The sequence below is a fragment of the Setaria viridis genome, chromosome 5, assembly GCF_005286985.2.
Source record: "Setaria viridis chromosome 5, Setaria_viridis_v4.0, whole genome shotgun sequence".
Taxonomy (NCBI): domain Eukaryota; kingdom Viridiplantae; phylum Streptophyta; class Magnoliopsida; order Poales; family Poaceae; genus Setaria; species Setaria viridis.
The window spans coordinates 36,665,446-36,684,950 of record NC_048267.2 but is presented as its reverse complement, the minus strand read 5'-3'; the positions used below and the strand labels follow the sequence as shown (position 1 = coordinate 36,684,950).

The following is a 19,505-nucleotide window of genomic DNA, read 5'->3' as shown; positions in this document are numbered from 1 at the left end:
TACTTCAGTAGTTTTTTGCGAGTGAACAGGGCTTGGTATCAATGCCGCCTTGTCCGGGTATGAGTAGGAAACAAGCTATGCGGCCGCTGCCGAGCACAGCAGTTAGGGACCATGCACGGTTTGGTTTGGCTTGGCCCGGCTGCCACAGTTAAAGACGCGCGCGAGCAAGGCCGGGGGTATCGCATCTCCCTGATCTGTCCGAGAAATGATTGCCCGAACTGTTGCCGGCTGCTGCCGCCCGGGGCGGGCGTTGACAGCATTTAGGGCTCGGCGCGGTGACCACGATACAGCGAATGCAAGTAGCATCGAGTGTCAGAGCAAAATTGTCTGTCTGTGCAGCGAAGCGTGGGTGTGGCTGCGAGTGCGGATAAGCACGCATGGCTTTTGATGACACGCTTCACGCCGGTCGCCGGTCGGGACATGCAGTAATTCTGTTTGACACGATCCAGTAGAAAGGATTCTTTTTTCCGGAGTAAAATCTAGGTCAAATTCAAATAATTATTATCCACTCCTTACCCTCCTAATCCCACCCATATCCAATGAATAATTAATTTTGTACTACATATATATATATATATATACATACCTAATTGATTAATTATATCCTCCCTATATTCTACCAAAATGGCTATACAACTTTCTATCCATACTCAAACAGTGGGTGCAAATTCGAGGAGAGGTATGGATATCAGCGGCGGACATAGCAAAAACACCGGAATATCTCTCTCTCATCACTCTAGTGTTTTTCTTTTTCTTTTTTTGAGAGAGAGAACTGTGCGAGGCTGCGAAATGATTCTCATCCCACGTTAGCGGTGGCCTTTTTTGGCGGCCCATCACGGGAAACTCAGGCCGGAGACTGCGCCTCAGCGAAGGCCCAAAACTCCCGGTTTCGGCCCATTTCTTTGCCGCAAAATCGTCGTCTTGGCTCCCCACCACCCCTCTAGAACCTTCTGCCTGCTTCCAAAACCCGCACAAACCCTTCATAAGCCGGCAGAAACAAGCAACCGTCTCCACCATCTGCCCATAGACCACACCGCACCGAAGAGACGGGAGGCAGCGAGAACGCCCGGAAGAACCGAGAGCGCTCCGGAGATGTCGGCGGAGGAGCTGCGGCTGGAGCTGGACGAGCTGAGGCAGCTGGAAGGCCTAGCCAAACGCCCCCGCGTCCAGTCCCTCCTCGCCAACGAGATCCGCATCGTTGAAGCCAAGGTTGCATCTTTTCCTTTCCAATTTTCTTTTCATTTTCTCGGTCTCCCCGCCGATCCCATTCGGCGCCTCGGTGGATTCCGATTCGATTCTGTCGTTCTCGATTTGCGATGTCTGATTGTGATGTGCGATGACAGTTAGCGAAGGCAACTGCACCAGCGCCTGAGCCGCAGGCGGCGCTTTCTGCGCCTGCGCGTCCTGGTTTGAACTACGTCACGTTGGGGTCGTTCAGCTGGGATCAGGACAACGAGAAGATCAGGGTATGTTGTTTACGAGTACACAGCCTGATTGTATAATCCAGCATTTCATTTTTTTAACCGATTCGTCTAGTTTCCCAGGTCATTAGTCAATCAGGGAAATTAAGTTCTTTAAATTTTCTAATCTCCACTGTGCGTTAGGTGCAAACGATAGTGGAACAATGTGACGATGATAAACTGCCTACCTGTCTATTTCAGCGTACCTGATTGTATATCCGTATAATATGGTCTATTATTCATTTTATCTGTAATCTGTAGCAGAAACTATTGTCGATAGAAAAAAAGATTTTTGACTTCTTAAGAAAGCAAATTATGCTCATCTTCTAGTATGTCTCCAGTAGTCTTGACTTATGTGTGTGAAAAAATACTGGTGACCTCAGCCACATCACAGTTGTCATGATCATGAAGCTACTACTCCCTTCATTTCAAATTGTAGATCGCTTTGGCTTTTCTAGATATGTATTTTTTAACATGTAATCTAGACATAACGTATATCTAGATGCATATCAACAGCTATGAACTTAGAAAAGCCAAAATGAAATACAATTTGAAATGGATGGAGTACCTTATAATATTACTTATGCATCATGATGATTATGCATTTATGCTGAATTCATATGGTACTCGATATATTCATATCAATTCAATGATTTCTTCAGATTGATTAATGACGTACAGTTCGTGCATAGTTTCGGTCAACTACTTGAATCGCTAAACCAATGTACATCTTAGATGTCACGTCTGTTGTTTGATCATGTTTTTGCTCTTGATTGCACCCATCATCAGATTTATGTATTCCTGGAGGGAGTCGAGCAAGAGAAGGTGGAGACTGTTTTTAAGCCAATGTCAGTGGATATAAAGTTTCATGATGTTAAAGGCAAAAATTATCGGTGTGCCATACCAAAGCTGAACAAGGAAATTGTTCCTGAGAAATGTAAGGTTGTGGTGAAGCCTACAAAGGTTGTTGTTACCCTTTGCAAAGCTTCTAAAGGCAACTGGTTAGACCTGTATTTCAAGGAAGACAAGGTACTGACTGTGTTGTGCTAATTTAATCTTCTTTGTGATATTCCAGTTCCATATTTAATCTGTCTGATATTGTATTTCCCTGAATGACTGAAAAATGGTACGTAGGACACTACTTTTTTTATTGATTTTGTCTATAGGAAACTGAAATTTCGTAGTTAGACATTAGCAAATGCCTAATGGGAATCAATGGATGGGTAGTCCAGTCGATTCATTCAACTGTGCTTTCTTCCATTCCTGAATTGAGTATCCTGTTCTCTTTGAGGAACTTAGAGAAAAAAAACTGCTGACTGATTGCTCTAACTTGTCAGTGGATTAAGTTATCAAGAGCTCACTGCCCTTATTTATCATAAGGGAATGATAAACTTTTGAGTGTTTTTGTGTGATCTTGATTGACTACCTGTTAAAGTTCAATTTACCGTCATTATTGGATCACTGTGCTGTCTTCTTCTATTTCAGTATTCTCTTTGCTTGCAACTTTGGTGAAAATAGCTCAAATTTTGGGGCGAAAAACATAGTTAGAACCTTTTAAAAAAATTGAAACTTTTTATCAATGTACAAAATAGCGGGCTATGAGATTTAGCGTAGAGCTGTGCTCAACCGCTATAGCGCCGCTATAGCCCGCTAATTAGTACAACAGTGTTGTAGCGGCAGTTAGCATCAAACGCTATAGCGCCGCTATAGCCTCGCTATAGCCCGCTATTTTGTACATTGCTTTTTATAGCTCTAGGTAAGGTTATGTTCTGTGTTAATGTAAATTCGTAAGTTTCAATTTGATATGTTTTAAAGATAAAAAGATGAAATTTGTGGAACATAACCCTACATAGAGCTGTGAAAAGTTTTTCCTTCCTTGAAGACTTTAAGGAATGTTTTTCTTTTTTAATTTGCACCATTCCCAACAGTTGTGACATTTTCATTTGAGATGCACTTGTACCATGTTTCCTTTGTTGTCTGGCCTCTTAAAAGTTCCTTTTCTGTTTTCCACACGGTCAAAGTTGTTCTTTCTCTTTTCTCTGCTACTAGCAAAAAAATAACTGGTGCTTTTGCTCACTTCTGTTGGTTCAATGTGTGAACTGGGTAACAACATGTGCAAATCCTAAAACATAGACAGATTAGTTTGTCATAGCACCTGTCTGAATACTGCTAGGCTGGTCACATGACACTTGAGTTAGTTTACTGACTAAACTTCTGTTTTTGTTGACAGTTCAAGCCAAGCATGGACAAGGAGAAGGACCCAATGTCTGGAATTATGGACTTAATGAAGGTAAGTGTTTCCCCCCTCTCATGGCTTAGATCAAGAAGTTTTTGTGATCATTCTGTGACTTGTTATATGCATTCTCGTGTGCAGAACATGTATGAGGAAGGCGACGAGGATATGAAGCGCACAATAGCCAAGGCTTGGACCGACGCCAGATCTGGGAAAACGACTGATTCATTAAGTGGATTACATTGAGCTGGTATAATGGGTCGATGGACTTCTGTCTGCTGCGCTAGCCCTGCAGTGTTTTGGGATGGTTGAAACAGAGCGTTAACAGTGTGTTGTAGGTGTGCTAGTGCTGGATTGTCTTATTTCTAAAGGTGGACATGACATATGCATATTTGAATCTCCCCCTTGTCAACGGAGAAAAGATTGTGTGAAGCTCTGAGAAGTTTTATGATTATGTGTGCCGTATTTGTGAAATGATGGTCATCATTCCGCTTGCCTTTCAGTCGTGTGCCTCATCAGACGTCAGGGCCCTTCCACCCGGCAAACCGCCGTGTGCTCGGCGCCTCGCTTCACTGGTCTGGTGTTGCCTGTGCACGCCGTGCAATAACTCGTGCTCTAGCGAGCGGCGAGATGCAAATATCCGGCACCGGGCAAACGTGCAGGGCCGCCGAGGACACACAGCGGCCCCTTGGGACTTGTTGAAAACTAAAAATTGCGTCAGGTCGTCAGGGGATATCTTCCACCTGACCACTTCCAAACATCGCGTATGGGTATCAAAGTATCTTAAATCTTGCTTAAACGAGCTGGACACTTGCATTAACAATAAGCACAAAACTTGGACCTGCTCGCATTCAGTTCAATATAACCAGACAGTACTCTTCTGCGGCACCAAACATTTATTTCGACATGTGATTAAACAATGAATCAATTTTTTGCTGTAAGGTTTCGCGAAAGATCTCAGCCTGGCAAAAATGTCCCCCACAAAGATATGAGCGCTGCCAGCAACTTCACAATTCAGCCAATGTTGGGCAAATTGCAATCTACTGAGGAGGCTAGTTACTAATGCAACCATTTTGATACAATGGGACCCCATCAACACGCAAACAAACTGGTGTCCATCATGTCCATGGGCAGAATAGCTCCCTTCCAGTTCCATGGCAACCTGTAGGAGATCACGCTTTCAGAAAGGAAAAGGGAATCGTAATTTTTGTTTAGCGGACGTTTGGGTTGGGCAAATTTCGTGCAAACCTGATCAAGCTTGCTCTGAGCAAAGAACCTGGCTTCCATAGTCCTGGTTGAACTTGTCGTAGCGATGTGCATGGAGATGAGCTGATGGCCTAGTGTTCCTTAAAGCAAGTTCGATATCTTCAGGCTTCAGAGGACCAACCTCAGGCAGTTCTGCACATCAAGAAAGAACCACAGAAATATGAGATATGTTGATGATAATAGGAGGAACTCAAGAATATATATTTGGGTTATTAGCCAATGTGGGGTAAATTGCAGTAAAAATGACAAAAGAACCAAAACTAACCTTCCTCTGGCACTAACTCATTGCTGGCTTCAAGAACGGACATGAGACGTCTCAGTGGTTGCATGACAGCTTCTTTGCACACAAGCCGAATATCTGAACCAGAGTAACCTTCAGTCTTTTCAACTAGTACGTCGTACGCGACCTCTAGCTTTGAGGTAGTTTCTGGCAGAAGTTCCTCAAACATTGCTTGTCTTGCTTCGGCTTCAGGAAGCGGTACAAGAATCTGATGAAGAAAGACAGAAACAGAGGTGAGATCAATCCATTTGTCAACAGCTTTACACGACAATGTAAATGCGCTACTAGACAGTAGACACACCCGCTTCTCAAGCCGGCGCAGCATAGCAGCATCCAATTCCCATGGTAAATTTGTAGCTGCAAGGACAAATACCAAGTCGTTTGTCTTTGTCAAACCATCCATCTGCAATTAGACATTGGCATTGACATATAAATAAATGTTACATTTAAATCTGGAGGACTGTTTGATGGCACAATTTCAAGCCAGGAAGACATCAAATAAGAAACACAGCACGCACGCACACTCTATCTGGAGGTAGAAGAAGGGGATGAGAGAACAGCACACACACGCACAAACACTTTGCACAGGTTCAATTGGTGCTGCTGAACTGATTTGAGCTGCAGCTGCTCATCTACTCTTTATAGAGCACAAAGTCAAACTAGAGTACACGATGGTATGAGTGAAACTACCAACTACTAGTACTATACTGCCCTTCTACTCATGGCACTGCTGCCATATACGGCTGGCAGTGGCCACTATTGGCCAAGGAGCTTACCTGCTCCATTGACTTTCAGCAAAAGGAAGAGTGAAACAAGAGCTAAGCAATTATCCAACAACAAGCAGAAACCTGAATAAGTAGTTCAGTCTTCAAGCGACGACTAGCTTCGTGCTCACTACGAGCTTCACCACGCTGGCTAATAATGGCATCTATTTCATCAAGAAATATTGTGGATGGTGCATGATGCCTAGCAAGCTCAAACAGAACTTTGACAAGCTTCTCTGAATCTCCTGCACTTGCATAAAATACATTAGATTTTCCCTCACAAAACAAAGCCTGTTAACATTAAATAATTGCATTGCAACAACACATAAGTTCCGTGCTCTCAACTTAGAGCTGAAAGTTGAATTATGTAGGTCAAAGAAAGAAACGAGAATGTGAAGAAACGAGGGGGAAGAAAAGGTAGAATCGGGAGTTGGGGTCTGGGGTGGTGTCAAGAAACAATACCACGCCATTTGCTGACAATTGATGATGCTGAAATGTTGAAGAAGGTGGTTTTGCACTCAGTAGCGACTGCTTTTGCCAACATTGTCTACAAAAACAGGATTCCGTTAAATTTGTGAGGCCTTTGTAGCAACACTACAATAGCATAAGTGCATGATAATATATACCAATTGATCAACAAACAGTGAAACTCTAAACCACAGAACTATCACTATAGATGAAAAGGAAAAGAAATTTACATGGTTATCGTATTAAACAGGTATTCATGTACAAACCTTTCCTGTCCCCGGGGGGCCAAAAAGTAAGATGCCTTTCCATGGAGAAAGGAGACCAGTGAAGTATCTGAAAATAAGACAGACAGTAAATGTATAGTGAAAACAGAAAGAAAGATTGGTGCTCATTCATATGCATTTGCATTGTATCCCTATTATCCAAAATATTCAATACAGCATGTTATAAATATTCTTCGCTAAATTTGATTCATATTTAAAAATTAGAAGACCATTGTTTTATACAAAAGAAGGCAAGAATGGCATATTTAACTTCACCACTTCTTCCCAGCAGTAATGGGTGAACAATTGTAAAAATTATCATGAGAGATTAATATTACCCTTTAGAAAATATTTTTCTTTCAGTGAAATAGCAAACTTACTTTGGGTACTTTATGGGCATGACAACTGCCTCTTTTAGAAGGCGTTTTGCATTCTCTAGTCCTTTGATGCTCTCCCATTTCACATCTGGACTCCCACGAATAATATCCCTGAAAGAAGGTCAAATGACGGGATAAAATGTTTCAGCAGCTAAACGACGCCTTCCCTGACTCTTGAAGCCAATGCAAAGTTTGATTACCTCAATAATGTCTCCGCGAGATTACGCATTTCAGCTGACTCAAATGGAGGCAGAAGGGGCTTCTGGCTGCAAAAGTCACCTCTAAAAGTGTGATTGTTCAATAAGATGTGTTTCAAAGCAATTCAAAGATATCCGTGAGAAAGCATCATTTCAGACATAACAATATTGAAATACCACATGATCAATTGAATAAAACTTCAGAAAGTAGAAACTTAGCACTTCCATAGTTCCATATTGGCTAGTTCTGCTTACTAAGCATCATCATAATTCTATCCTTTCGAATTATTCCCTTGGCTAATACATTTCAGCATCAACGTAATAGGAACGAATTAAATTGGTCATTAGCTAATACATTTCAGCACAAAACTCCTGCTGGAAACTATCCCCTTCCCAGTTAAATTGAAAAGGTTCTTGAAAATCTGCTATACGTCACCAGATAAGTGCATGTTCTACAGGTCAATTCGGACAGCATGGAGTGTGGAATTGCGAAGCAGTAAGGCAACTGGGCAAGGGACCACAATTTTGATTCCCGTTTGAACTATGTTTGTCACATGATGCTACAGTATTAAAGAGGCTGTGCATTCATGCATTCAGCAAACCAGCCAAAATTGGATTGAGTCGGCACCCCACTGGCTATCTATATCAGGTGGTCAACTAAATCGCAGATATATCGCTCTGCTTGTTCCCAGCAGAAACATTCCGAAGAAATCAGTGCACTCACTAAGTCCAAACCCCCACTCTTTCCCAAGAAGCTACAGCTATTGCCCAAACGGCCAAACCTACGGCTCAAGATCTGTTTTAGCAACCCCGCATCACATGCAGCATCAGAGAAGCAATGCTTGAAGATCGCAGCACCGAAAGTGGTAAGGCAAGGCAATCCAGAGTGCTCACATCACATCAGCGTTCCCATCGCGGATCGCAGCAGCTCGGACCTGTGTCTGCCTGGCCTGAAATGAGGTCGTATCGGGGATCAATGCACCAGAACCAGCGAACAGCACATGCATGCATCGGGACACGAAAGTGGATCACAACAAAGTACGCACCTGCTGCTCGAACTGCTCGTAGACCGCCAAATCGGCGGTCCTCTTTGGGGCGGCCCCGTTGGCGTCCCCGTTAGCGCTCCCGTTCTGTTCCGGCTCCTTCTTGCCCCCGAATCTGGACTCCCAGAACCCCTTGAAATCCTGGGAAGACGAATTGGCAGAAGGGAGTCAGCTGACCGCGCGGAGAAGGAGGGAAGCGAGAGAAGACGGCTGCCGGGAAGCGGGGAATCCTTGCTGGCAGCCTGGCACTTGCCATTGCTCAGCGGCGGCGTGCTTCGGCGGCTGCCTGTCTCTGGGGCCGTGGGGGACAGAGCGAGCGAGAACGAGCGGAGTCGACGAGGGGGTGTACTCTCGCCCGGTCCTCCCCGGAGACTCGGGAGGGAGGGCACGGGAACTAGTACCGGGCCGGGATCGGAGGGTGGGACCCGCCGAGCTTTGTCGAGATGCCAACGAGGAGGAGGGGATCCGATCAGATCCGGCCATCTCCTTCACCTCCAGTCCTCCACCGTGCGCCGGCATACGCACATGGGAACTATTCAAAATTCCCCCGCTTCGTCACCAACCAACCAAGCAAACAAACTTCGGCCAGGTCGCTTCACCAGGGAAAAAAAACTTCGGCCAGGTCGCAGCCTTCGAGCCGTTTTGATCCGTGGACGCTGGAGAAATGCACCGTGATCTGGCGGCGGGTTTAACTGCTCAGGGCTTCTGTAGTGGCCTTTTCAAAGCGGTGCATAGGCACCCCTGGCAGAGAATGAATCGGCTCATTGCCACCAATTTTCCACAGTTGAATGAATCGGCTCAAGAAAATGAGCCGGTGCGTGGAAAATAAAATAATATACCTTTACAGTAAATGGCCAACCACTTTTTAACCGTTACAACTCATTTACCGTTGCCACCTAGCCGTTGTTTCACATGGTCTATATATCCATCAGCTTCACTTCAAAATTTCTACACGCCTACACAAACAGATACAACATCTCACCAAAAAACAAACAGACAGATTCAACAATTGCTCAGTTCCACGAAACAAATCATGGACCCATCTTCATCCTCCAGCTTCAGGAACCTATTGAACTCCTCAACCTCAAGTCCAGAATTCCATGGACCACCTAGCGGCCAGTTCCAGAGTTTCCTTCCACCTCATTTCCCCACAAATCTCTCTGACACGAGCCGGATCACTACTACGGATGGCCTTAGGGCCTTTGGCTCGATGAGCTGAGCGGAAATCAGCCGCCATCGACGCCGTGTGCATTGTGCAAGTGCAAAGTCCGGCGAAACCCACCATTTGCACTATTATGTGTGACTGAATGCACGGCTGGGCTTTAATTGTTCTGGACCTGTGGCTGTTCGCCTGTTCCATCGCCGATCGAGTTCTCGGACGGCGACCTGCCAGTACTTGCTCACTTCGCATGCCGGCTGGAAGCCTGGAAACGCATCATTTGCCCATTCGCATGCCGAAAACCAGGGGCTCGTTCGGACTGTCAGCCGCTGGAAGGTCTCCTCTCCTCGCCATACGAGATCAAGCGAAGCAGCGGCGTGAACTCATCCGAGGGCTCGCGCTCGTGAATTGCCGTAGGGGTACGTGGGTTGTGGCGATGCACGGCGTTCGGCATAGACGCTTCTCTGAAGAAGACTATGATATCTTTTTTTAAAAAAAAAAGAAACACAGAGACTATGATATTCCTATGAAATTTCACCAGATGGAAGGAGATCTGAGGCTATGACGATGAGCCTAGCCCAGTCAAGGTGAATGGCATCTTGCCAGCTAACGAATGCAGCTGTTCTTGTTCGGTTGGCGGTTGCACGTGATGGCTCAGGCTCACCTCTACTTGTACTCTTGTACAGTGATGGTGCATGGTGCCGCAATCAAGCGCAATAATGGCAATGGCAACAAGCGTCAGTTAACCATGCGCAATCAAGCAGCAGGTTTGGGTTCTTAAGCAACCTGAAGTAGAGGTCTTGCCCTTGCCCCGCACTCATCGTCTCAGAGAGGTCGCTCCTGAATTTGCATGCACCGTCTAGTTTAGTTTGGGTTCTTAGGCTAACCGCACCGCTGTACTCCTAAAGGAACCGGTAAATGAGCATGGCCTACCTGTTAAATTGGGTTTTACCGATCGGTAAAACATAAAACGTGTTGTCGAGCGTCTCTATCCTCTTCTTCAAACCACCCGCTCCCTCCCATCCCTCTCTCCTCCCCCCCTTCTCCCTTCCCGGCCGGCAGCAGGGTCGAGGCTGGCGGCGGCCGAAGCTCCTCCCTCTCGCCGACGTCTCCTTCCCCACCAACAGCCGTCACTCCTCCCCGACACGAGAGGAGCACGGCGCGGGGGCCCGGCCTCCACGGTGCGGCGCGAGGACGCAGCCTCCCTCCCTGCTTCCCAGCCGGCGGCGGGATCTGGTCCGGCCGTCGGGGCTCGCCATTGCTGCAGGGTCCCGGTGGCCAGCGGCGAGCTCTCTCTACCCCTCCCTTCCTCCATCCTCCTCCTCGCCGGAGTCGTCACCGTCGCCGCCGTGGTCGGGGGAGCAGAGGAGCGCGTCGTTGACCTCCTCTCCGTGCTTCGGCCTCATCTGCGCCAAAGGGCCGTGGCCTCCTCCCGCCTGCGCTAGTGCCTCCTCCCCGTTGGCGGCCACGGCTCCCTCCTCCCCGCCTCCAGCGCACGGATCCGGCCGTGACGGTTGCTTCGCGCCGCAATGGTTGAGGATAGCGTTCCTCTCTCCACCTCCGAGTTTGGAGGTTTGCTGTAGCAAACGGAACTGTAGAGGGTGCGATAGAGGGTTGCGCTGCGGGGGTCTCACCTCCAAATTTACAGTTGCGTTTCCTTTGCAATCTAGCGGTGCGGATAGCCTTAAGCAACCAGAAGTAGTTATGAAAAAAATGAGCACCTCACAGCCCAGCAGGTGGGAGAGAGAATAAACGATTGTTTGGAGAATACAGAAGGGACTACGTACACCTCGGTCCTCAAGTTTTTTCTTTGAGTTTTTTCTGCCTGCCTGTGTCAGTTTCTGTTGGGTCGTGTGAGATGTGTCCCTGTGTACTGCCGAGGCATGAGTGCCTTGCGTAAATTTGAACTTTTCTTCTTCTTAAGCCTGCCACTTTCGTTCAAAAAACAAATTAAGCAGTTTCGTTTGGGTAAACACCAGCTTGTCTAGTTCCACTACAGCTTTTTAGACACATTTAAGTGCTTCACTACATTTGCAAACAAGCTGAAGGACCCTGGTTACGAATGCCTAATTGGAGTGAACTACTTTATCATCCCTTTTCTATTCCATAGCTGGGCAGGGAAGATCACCAAAGATTCCACGTGACTCGCTCGCCCCTCCCCCCCAGGATCGATCGGTGCAGCCATAATCTATTAATCTATTGCGCACGTTGCCACGTTCGTTGGCTTCCCCTGGGCAGCAGGTCTGCATCCCTCGCAGAATAATTAAGGGGTGTTTGTACCGGGGATTAAGGTTCTGTTTGGAAACCAAGTGCTAAAGTTTAGTTCATGGTTAAAATTTAGCCCTCTCAAATTGAGTGCTAAAATTTAGCCTTTAATGGTGTTTGGATACAGTGCTAAACTTTAGCACATTGGTTTGCAAAAGACATATTTACCCCTCCATTCAACTGCACTGCTCTCTCTCCTCTCCAATTCTCTTTCTCCTCCTCTCCTGTTCTTCCTCTCCCGTTCTTGCCGCACAAATCTCCAGAGCCAGACACGCGAGGGCCGCCACTCCACCGCCGCCTTCCCTGCTGCGTCCGGTCCGCGTCGGCCGCCGCTCCCTGGCTGCCGGACTGCCGGCCCTTGCCTCCGCTCGCTATCAACACTGGAGCTCCTCGTTGCGGTGCCTAGCGCGGATCAAGCCTGAGATCTCAACCAAAACCAACACGGCGGGGCACTTGTTGGAGGCGGACCCCGCGACCTCCCGTCAACCCCTCCCCGGAGGTGCACGAGCAGCGGGAGCAGGAGACCCTCACCTCTGCCGCGCTCGCCCTCCCGCTCCTCCATGCCGCCTTCACCCGCCGCGCGCCGCCTTCCGCCTGCCCGAATCCCTGCCGCCGCCCCGCTTCCACGACCTCCTCGCGCGGCTTGGCCCCGCTGTCGCCTCCCTCTTCCCCGCCGACGGAACCGCTGCGGGGGATGCCAGAGAGCGCGAGGTGGCGGCACAGGAGTGGGGACGGAGGGATGGAAGGGTGGGGATTTGCGGCTGGGTGCGGAGGCGGCGGGGCCGGGCGCAGGCGGCGTGGCCAGCGGAGGGGCTGGGCAAAGGCGGCGGGGTCGGGCAAAGGCGGCGGGGCCGGCGGAGGGGCCGGGCGAAGGCGGCGGGGGTGTGGTAGGGAGGAGAGAGAGGGAGTGCGGGGGAGGGAGGCAACCAGGGAAAAATGGGACCGGGACCACTTTTAGTTCCTTTAGCAGCCTTTAGCACCCCCCTTGGAGGAAAGGAGGAGCACCCTACCTTTAGCACACCTGTTTGGCACCACAAGTGCTAAAATGGGGCTAAAAGTGGGGTGCTAAACTTTAACACCCCTTCCAAACAGGGCCTAAAGTTTAATCTTGTCACATCGAATGTTTAGATGCTAATTAGAAGTATTAAATATAGATTAATTACAAAACCAATTGAATAAATGAAGGCTAATCCGTGAGATGAATATATTAAGCCTAATTAATCCATGATTAGCACATATTTACTGTATTATCATGATCAAATCATGGACTAATTAGGCTCAATAGATTCGTCACGCGAATTAGCTTCCATTTATACAATTAGTTTTATAATTAATTTATATTTAATATTTTTAATTAATATTAAACATTTGATGTAACATGGATTAAACTTTTGTCTCCAAACACCCCCTGACCAGATATTCTCTGCTCGGATCTTGATCGATGTATGGGCTGCAGGCCTGCAACATTGCTCACTGCTGCAGCGGCAGGCTTCGTCACTGCTTCAGAGTTCAGAGAATGCATGCACCTGCATCATTTCCCCCAAGACGATTATCAGATGATAATTGAACTTTGAACAGAGTCCCCAACCGCGCCCAGTTCGATGCAAACCAGACCCCAGCTGACAAGGCAACCGTCTGGCAGCACTGCCAAGACGCGCTTCGTGATTACGAGCTTTATTAGGATGCATGAACCTGATTACGGGGTGCATGAGCTTAATCTAGACGGAGGAGGTTGAGATGGTATGAGTATGACAAAGGAAACTGTCCCCTTGCCGTTTCAGCAGTCCCAGATTTGTTGTTGAGGCCAGGCCAGGGGGGAGGAACAAGGCCTGGGCGCCTGGCCCAGTGGCGGCCCCTCGTCCAAAAAGGGCTGGCCCGATCCTTGCTGGATTTCACAACTCAGTTCTGGTGCGATGCTGGAGGCCCGATCCTTGCTGGATTTCACAAACTCCCGCATAGCACGATGCACGAAGGGCCCAAGTTGCAACCTATTCCTGCGGGGGTGGCCCGGGCCCATCCGGGAACCGAACTGACACGAGTACAGGAGCAGCAGCAACAGTAGCACAGTGCCCGCACCCGCACGAACGAGGTCGCGCATGTGTGTGGTGTGCTGGAACCTGGCATGAACGTTATCCTCTCCGGGGGGGGGGGGGGGGGGGGGGGGGGGGGGGGGGGGGGGGCGGGCGGAACAGAGGTTAATGCATGCAATGCATCAATGCATGATGCATCATCGATGGATCGCTGCTGATTCAGGTGGGTTATCTGGATTTGGATGCCAGCCCAGGCACGTCGTCGTGTGCAAAGCATCATGCGCGGCACTGACTCGTGAATCATGATGAAAGCGCTCGACCGAGAATGTATGAAGCTCGGAGAACGTACGGTCGAACACAAAAGGTGAAACTGCATGAGCGAAACAGATCCATCGATCACGGTTGCGTAGCAATAGGCCAATAGCACTATAGCAGGTGGGGCTAATCCGTAAGCGCTGGATCGATCCGGCACATTCTTGCGCTGAGCATGCCCCGCGCTGCGTGCAGTTCGATCGGGGCTCAATGGTCAATGCCATGTCCAGTGGCGGTCCTCCGAGCTGGTTATTTCTTCTGGTTAGTCCACGGGACACGAGCGGGGAGGTGTGCATGGACACAGTTCGCCCTGACGACATCCGATCGGTTTCAAAAATCGCCAGGAACGGAGCAGAAACTTCAGCTTGGCTACATCACCAAAAGCGACGGGCGACGGCATACTGCTCCTTATATCCAAAAATGCTGCCCGTCTCTTTGCTGGAAAGGGTATGGCTACAGTAGCTCATTGATCGTGGATATAATAAGACCAGCATGTCACAGGTCCCCTACTCCCGTAGCCCCGGCCCGGTCGTGCTCCTATAGCAAGCAGCTAGGTAGAACCAGGTCAGCTGCAATAAGGTCCCCATGGCCCCTCCGAATCCAGAAGCTCCGAAAGGGCACGGGGGGTCCCCGCCCTGCCCCGGCCGGCGGATCTCGCTCGCCTACGCGCGGAACACTTGCCAGCGCCGCTTGCCATTGCAACAGAGGACGCCCCCATGAGCACCCTAGGCTACTAATCTTATCTCTCCATCTCTAGGTCGGACGTGTTTTATGGCTGCCGCGCGCTGCACCCTCCCTGCACGCGCACATACTCCACTGGGTACCGGTGGCAGGATCGTGCCGCGTGCCACCACGACGTGGAGCACCGGCGCGTAAGTACGTTGCTGAATTGAAAGCTGCGTCGCGTTCGCGCTTTGGGTGGGTAATTTTGCTTCTGGACACCATTCAATGTTGCTCTCTGCTGATGAACACTACTCAAATTCATCTTTGCCAGAGGATACTCTTCAGTTATATGGTTATTTGCTATTAGACATTATGTCTAATATAATAATATTTTTTTGTAGTAGAGGGGAGAGAGAGAGTAAAAATGACCAAACTGACCTTGCTAATATCCCTAGCGGACTGCGGACCGCATGCCACCCACCCTGATGCGCGCCGCGCCGGGTCCGTCGGACGCAGCCTCCTCCGCAATCCTCTGCTGGCTGCTGCAACATAGCGACATAGCGTGAAGCCGCGTGCAGCGGAAGTGCCGCGTCGTGCACTCGCCATGCTGCTGCAGCAGTGTGCTCGGCTTCTGGTGCGGTAGGCCTGAAGTAGTAGTACTACTAGTTCCTCCTCATCAAGGATAGTTCATGCATGCTTGCTTATAGGAATGAATGGATTTTGTATATTTATGTCAGGATCGTTTATGTACTTAAATGGATGGATTCGATGATTTCTTCACTTCTTGCATTTCTCCTCTCGTTACAACAAGTTACAACCAATCCCAAATGGCCAAACCTAGCGCCAGCGGCTGAAGTTCCATTCAACGAAAGCTTCCATGGGCCATTCAAGGCTGCCACCCTGTAGAATAGATCGAGAACGAGATTGAGGGCTGGGGTGATGCCGCGGAGGACGTGACGGCTGCCGTGAAGGATTCGCTCCTCCCGTCGGGCGTCGGCACCCGCCGTGCTGTGCTCCTGCAGCAGCCCTAGCTGCGGCAAACTCTAAGGCGTGCGGGATGCGCACCAGGCAGGTGGAGGACTGACGGGTGGACCCCATGTTACTAGGGTAAAATTGACTTTTTATATGTTTTCTCTCTGCTCCATCGTAGCAAATTATTATTTTAATAGTTATGGTGTCTAAGAGTAAATATTCACAACTGAAGAGGGTCTATTAGCAAAGACTAATTTGAGTAGTGTCCACCCGAAAAAAAGATCAGTGTCTGCTAGCAAAATTTCCCTCGCGCTTTTGACCACGGCCCAGCGGCAGAAGCGGCAGCGAGTGGGCTGGCACCAGAGCCGCCACATGCGCGTGCCCGGTCGCCGCAGTTCCCGATTGGCTTGCCAGATGCCAGGGCCGGGGCGCAGCGCGCGGCAGGAGCGGCCAGCGCCCAGCGGCCGGGCAGTGCGTCGCTGTCCGGGTCCAGGCTCCAGCGCGGTCCCTCCCTCCCACGAGCGCGCGCGAGAGGTTTCTGTCCCGTGGGCCGCGGCTCCCCCTCCCCCGGCCCCCACCTCCGTCGGTTCTCGTCCAACTCGGCGCAGTACGCAGGGCGCTGGCGCCGCCGGCTTCTTATACGTGCGCGAATGACAGCGTTCCATCCCGTCTCGTGCGCGAGAGGAGTATACTCTATCGCACACGGAATATTACAGGAGAGCTGGCTGATGGATCGGCATATACGCGCGCATTTGCGAGCAGTTAGTGCGTGGCAACGAAATCAATTGTTGCGTCAAGAGAAGAAATAAAGGATGAGAAGAGAGCCGGACAGCCGGTCCTTTAAAAGAGCCCATTAAATTCCAACAGAGATATTACCATCGGGCGCATTCAAACGGCCAAAAAGCGCGCAAGCAAGTCCACTGACCGAAAGGGATCGATCGATAGGGAGAGGAATCAGGGAATGGCAGCACAGTGGATGGAAGCATCTGCAGGTCGAGCAAGAGGCAAACAGGAGGTCCACATAGGCACACAGATCCTTCCATTTACACCACAAAACACACATTACTTGGTCCAAAAACTGAAAAAAGAAATATATGCAAGGCACAAGCAGCGAGCTATTGTGAAAGCGAGCTAGGGAGGAAGGATCTCCCTTAGCTCCATGCTATTTCGGTTAACGCTAACTACCGGCGGCTGCTCATCACCAGTCCTGGCCATCCAGCAGATGCCGAAATAGGCAAGTAGCCCCCACCTCACCAAACAGGTCGTTAGCACCTTGCGGAAACCCTGCACCCACCACAAAAATCTACTCCTACTGGCTTAATTAGCTACTACTGGCCGGTCCCCAGCTGTACACATCTCCTTCTAGCTTGCCATCATTCCAAACCTGCAAGTAACTGCCTCGCCGTCTCCATGGCGTAGCTACTACCGGTAGTACCTGGAGCGCTAGCTGCCTGGCTGGCTGTCCTGTAAAGGTGGTGCTTGACCGGCCCGCCCCTGCGCGCGCGCGGCTGCTAGCCTGCTACTTCTTCTCAAACTGGGCCAGCCTGTTGTCGCCGAGCCTCGTCTTGTACGCGGCCTTCTTGTACTCGCCCCACGTGAACTCCTTGTACAGGCTCTCCTCGCCCTCCCCCAGCAGCTCCGGCAGCGGCTCAATCCGCTGCGCCAGCGGCGGCCCGCCGAAGTAGATGAAGGAAACCCTAGACTTGAGGCTGTTGGTCACCACCCGGTGCTTCACGCTCTTGAACCTCCCGTTGGTCAGCACCTGCACACGTATCAGCATGCAATCGGTCAGGCAGATCAAGGTGTATGTGTTGCTTCCGTTATTGTATCTACTCCTGCCGAGGCTTATTTTAATGCTCTGAATTGACTGACCGGCATTCCGTGCGTGGCCGTCTCAGTTTGACTTGTTCACAAAAGCAGGCACTAAATTTTAATAGTATCCACATCACGGCAGAATCTAGCCTGCTGGAGCCGGACTACTGTAGAAAGCGAGTGCGAAAAATCGGGAGGGTCACACGAAAATTTGGGTGTCACGTGTCAAAAGCGCGCGCGCACCTGCAGGGAGTCGCCGACGTTGACGAAGAAGGCGTCGCGGTCGGAGGGCACGGACACCCACTGCGCGCCGTCGCGAAGCGCGATCTGGAGGCCGGACGTGCCGTTGGAGCGGAGCACGGAGACGAGCTGCGGGTCGGTGTGCTCGCCGAAACCCGTGGCGCTGCAGCCCAGGCCCTGGAGCGCGGGGCAGGGCGGGTAGTGGTTCACGCGGAACACCTGGTCGCTCCCCTGCTCCGTCACCATCGCGCTCAGCGCGTCCAAGGGCGCAATGCCCAGGCCCTCCGCCATCGCCTCCAGCACGCGCACCGCCACCTTCCGCACCGCCGCGATGTACTCGTTCAGCGCGGCCCTGTACCAGCAAGAGCACGCAGGAGGACACGCGGTCAATGGATGTTCGCCTGAAAGGCTCAAGAACTCGGTGCCCGTACATAAATGGCTGCACCGGCGACAAGCCTGCGCGGCCGCCGATATGATATGATGGCTCCTCGCACTCACCGGAACGCGGCGTTCGAGGGCACGGAGCAGGCGTCGGAGAGCGACGCGGAGTCGACGGCGAGGAGGAGGTACTCGAGCCAGCCCATGTCGCCATTGAGGCCGATCCGCTTGCTGCCGTACCCGAACGGGTAGGCCGGGCCGGCGCGGTCCTTGTCGGCCTGCGCCTGCGCGAAGAACCTGATGGCCTCGGTCTCGGCCCTGTCCATGGTGGCCGCGGCGACGCCGTGGTTGACGACCTTGAAGAACCCGAAGCGCTCGCAGGCGTCGACGATCGCCCGCGCCGCGCCGGGGCCGGACAGGTCGACGACCGGCACGGCGGCGAAGCTATCCCTGGGCCCCGGGGACCGCAGGAGCGGGATCTGGTCGACGACAGGCGGGTTGGCGAGCACCACCATGGCTGTCTCTGGCCTGTACGGCACGCGCGGGGGTCGGAGCACAGCTCGGAACAGGGCAGGCACGCCGAGAACAGGGGAGATCGGGGTCGAGGTGGTGTGTGCGTGTGTGTAATGCGGTTGCTGGAGCAAGTGCATGTGGGGGAGAAGTGGGAGGGCTCGTGGGGGCGTATATATAGATCAGCCGGGGAGAAGGGGAGGGGGGACGGGGGCGCCCGCCCGGTGCGAAGGCGCGGCACCTGGCCGTGCGCCCGTGCCGAGATGGCCCGGCGGGGCCTAGCTGACAGGCGGAGGAAAAGGATGCATCGGGGGGTAGATCGGGTCGGGTGCACGGTGGCGATGGAGCCAGGGCGGTCGGGGGCCGGGCCGTGACGTGTCCGGACGCGATCCACCGGTGCCGTGGCGGCCAGGCCGGCTGCCCGGGCGCTGCATGCATGGCTCAACGAGAAACGCATACGAAGCGATCGCACGCCGGCCAATGGCCGTATCCCACGGTGGACGGACGGCACAGGCTCCTCCCTTTCACCACGACGGCCGGGACCGGCGCCGGCCACTGATCAGGGCAGACCCGGACCGGATCGGATCGGATCAGAGTGCGGTAACATCGCGGACGATGGTGTTCGGTTAGGGACGACGCACGGGATCAGATGAGATGAACCTGCCCTCGATCCGGTATCCTTTCTTGGCAGGTCGGTGACTCGGCTCATCAATAACTGGCGTGCCTGCTGCCTGGGTCCGAACGGCACCGGCCGTGACGCTGTCAGGCTTTTCCTCACAACCCGTTCCCGTGTCGCGCTGAATTATTCCCGCT

The 19,505-nt window shown here is 51.1% G+C and overlaps 3 protein-coding genes across 3 annotated transcripts; 1 reads left to right on the top strand and 2 right to left on the bottom strand.

Moving 5' to 3' along the window:
* Nucleotides 1-977: 977 nt before the first annotated feature.
* Nucleotides 978-4,167, top strand: LOC117857187 (uncharacterized). Its single transcript, XM_034739701.2, has 5 exons — nucleotides 978-1,209; nucleotides 1,344-1,466; nucleotides 2,250-2,489; nucleotides 3,691-3,750; nucleotides 3,835-4,167. Exons 1-5 carry the CDS (start codon nucleotides 1,093-1,095, stop codon nucleotides 3,937-3,939), a joined length of 645 nt encoding a protein of 214 aa, XP_034595592.1. The 5' UTR covers nucleotides 978-1,092; the 3' UTR covers nucleotides 3,940-4,167.
* Nucleotides 4,168-4,571: 404 nt separating this feature from the next.
* Nucleotides 4,572-8,765, bottom strand: LOC117857186 (uncharacterized). Its single transcript, XM_034739700.2, has 12 exons — nucleotides 8,605-8,765; nucleotides 8,355-8,492; nucleotides 8,203-8,258; nucleotides 7,312-7,377; nucleotides 7,115-7,222; nucleotides 6,738-6,804; nucleotides 6,466-6,550; nucleotides 6,088-6,248; nucleotides 5,541-5,642; nucleotides 5,225-5,447; nucleotides 4,942-5,091; nucleotides 4,572-4,855 (listed from the first exon to the last, which is right to left on the bottom strand). Exons 1-11 carry the CDS (start codon nucleotides 8,605-8,607, stop codon nucleotides 4,946-4,948), a joined length of 1,155 nt encoding a protein of 384 aa, XP_034595591.1. The 5' UTR covers nucleotides 8,608-8,765; the 3' UTR covers nucleotides 4,572-4,855; nucleotides 4,942-4,945.
* An 8,009-nt stretch (nucleotides 8,766-16,774) lies between these two features.
* LOC117854792 (gibberellin 2-beta-dioxygenase 3) lies at nucleotides 16,775-18,850 on the bottom strand. The gene is made up of 3 exons (XM_034737045.2): nucleotides 18,303-18,850; nucleotides 17,808-18,156; nucleotides 16,775-17,514 (listed from the first exon to the last, which is right to left on the bottom strand). Exons 1-3 carry the CDS (start codon nucleotides 18,830-18,832, stop codon nucleotides 17,272-17,274), a joined length of 1,122 nt encoding a protein of 373 aa, XP_034592936.2. The 5' UTR covers nucleotides 18,833-18,850; the 3' UTR covers nucleotides 16,775-17,271.
* Between the last annotated feature and the right edge of the window lie 655 nt (nucleotides 18,851-19,505).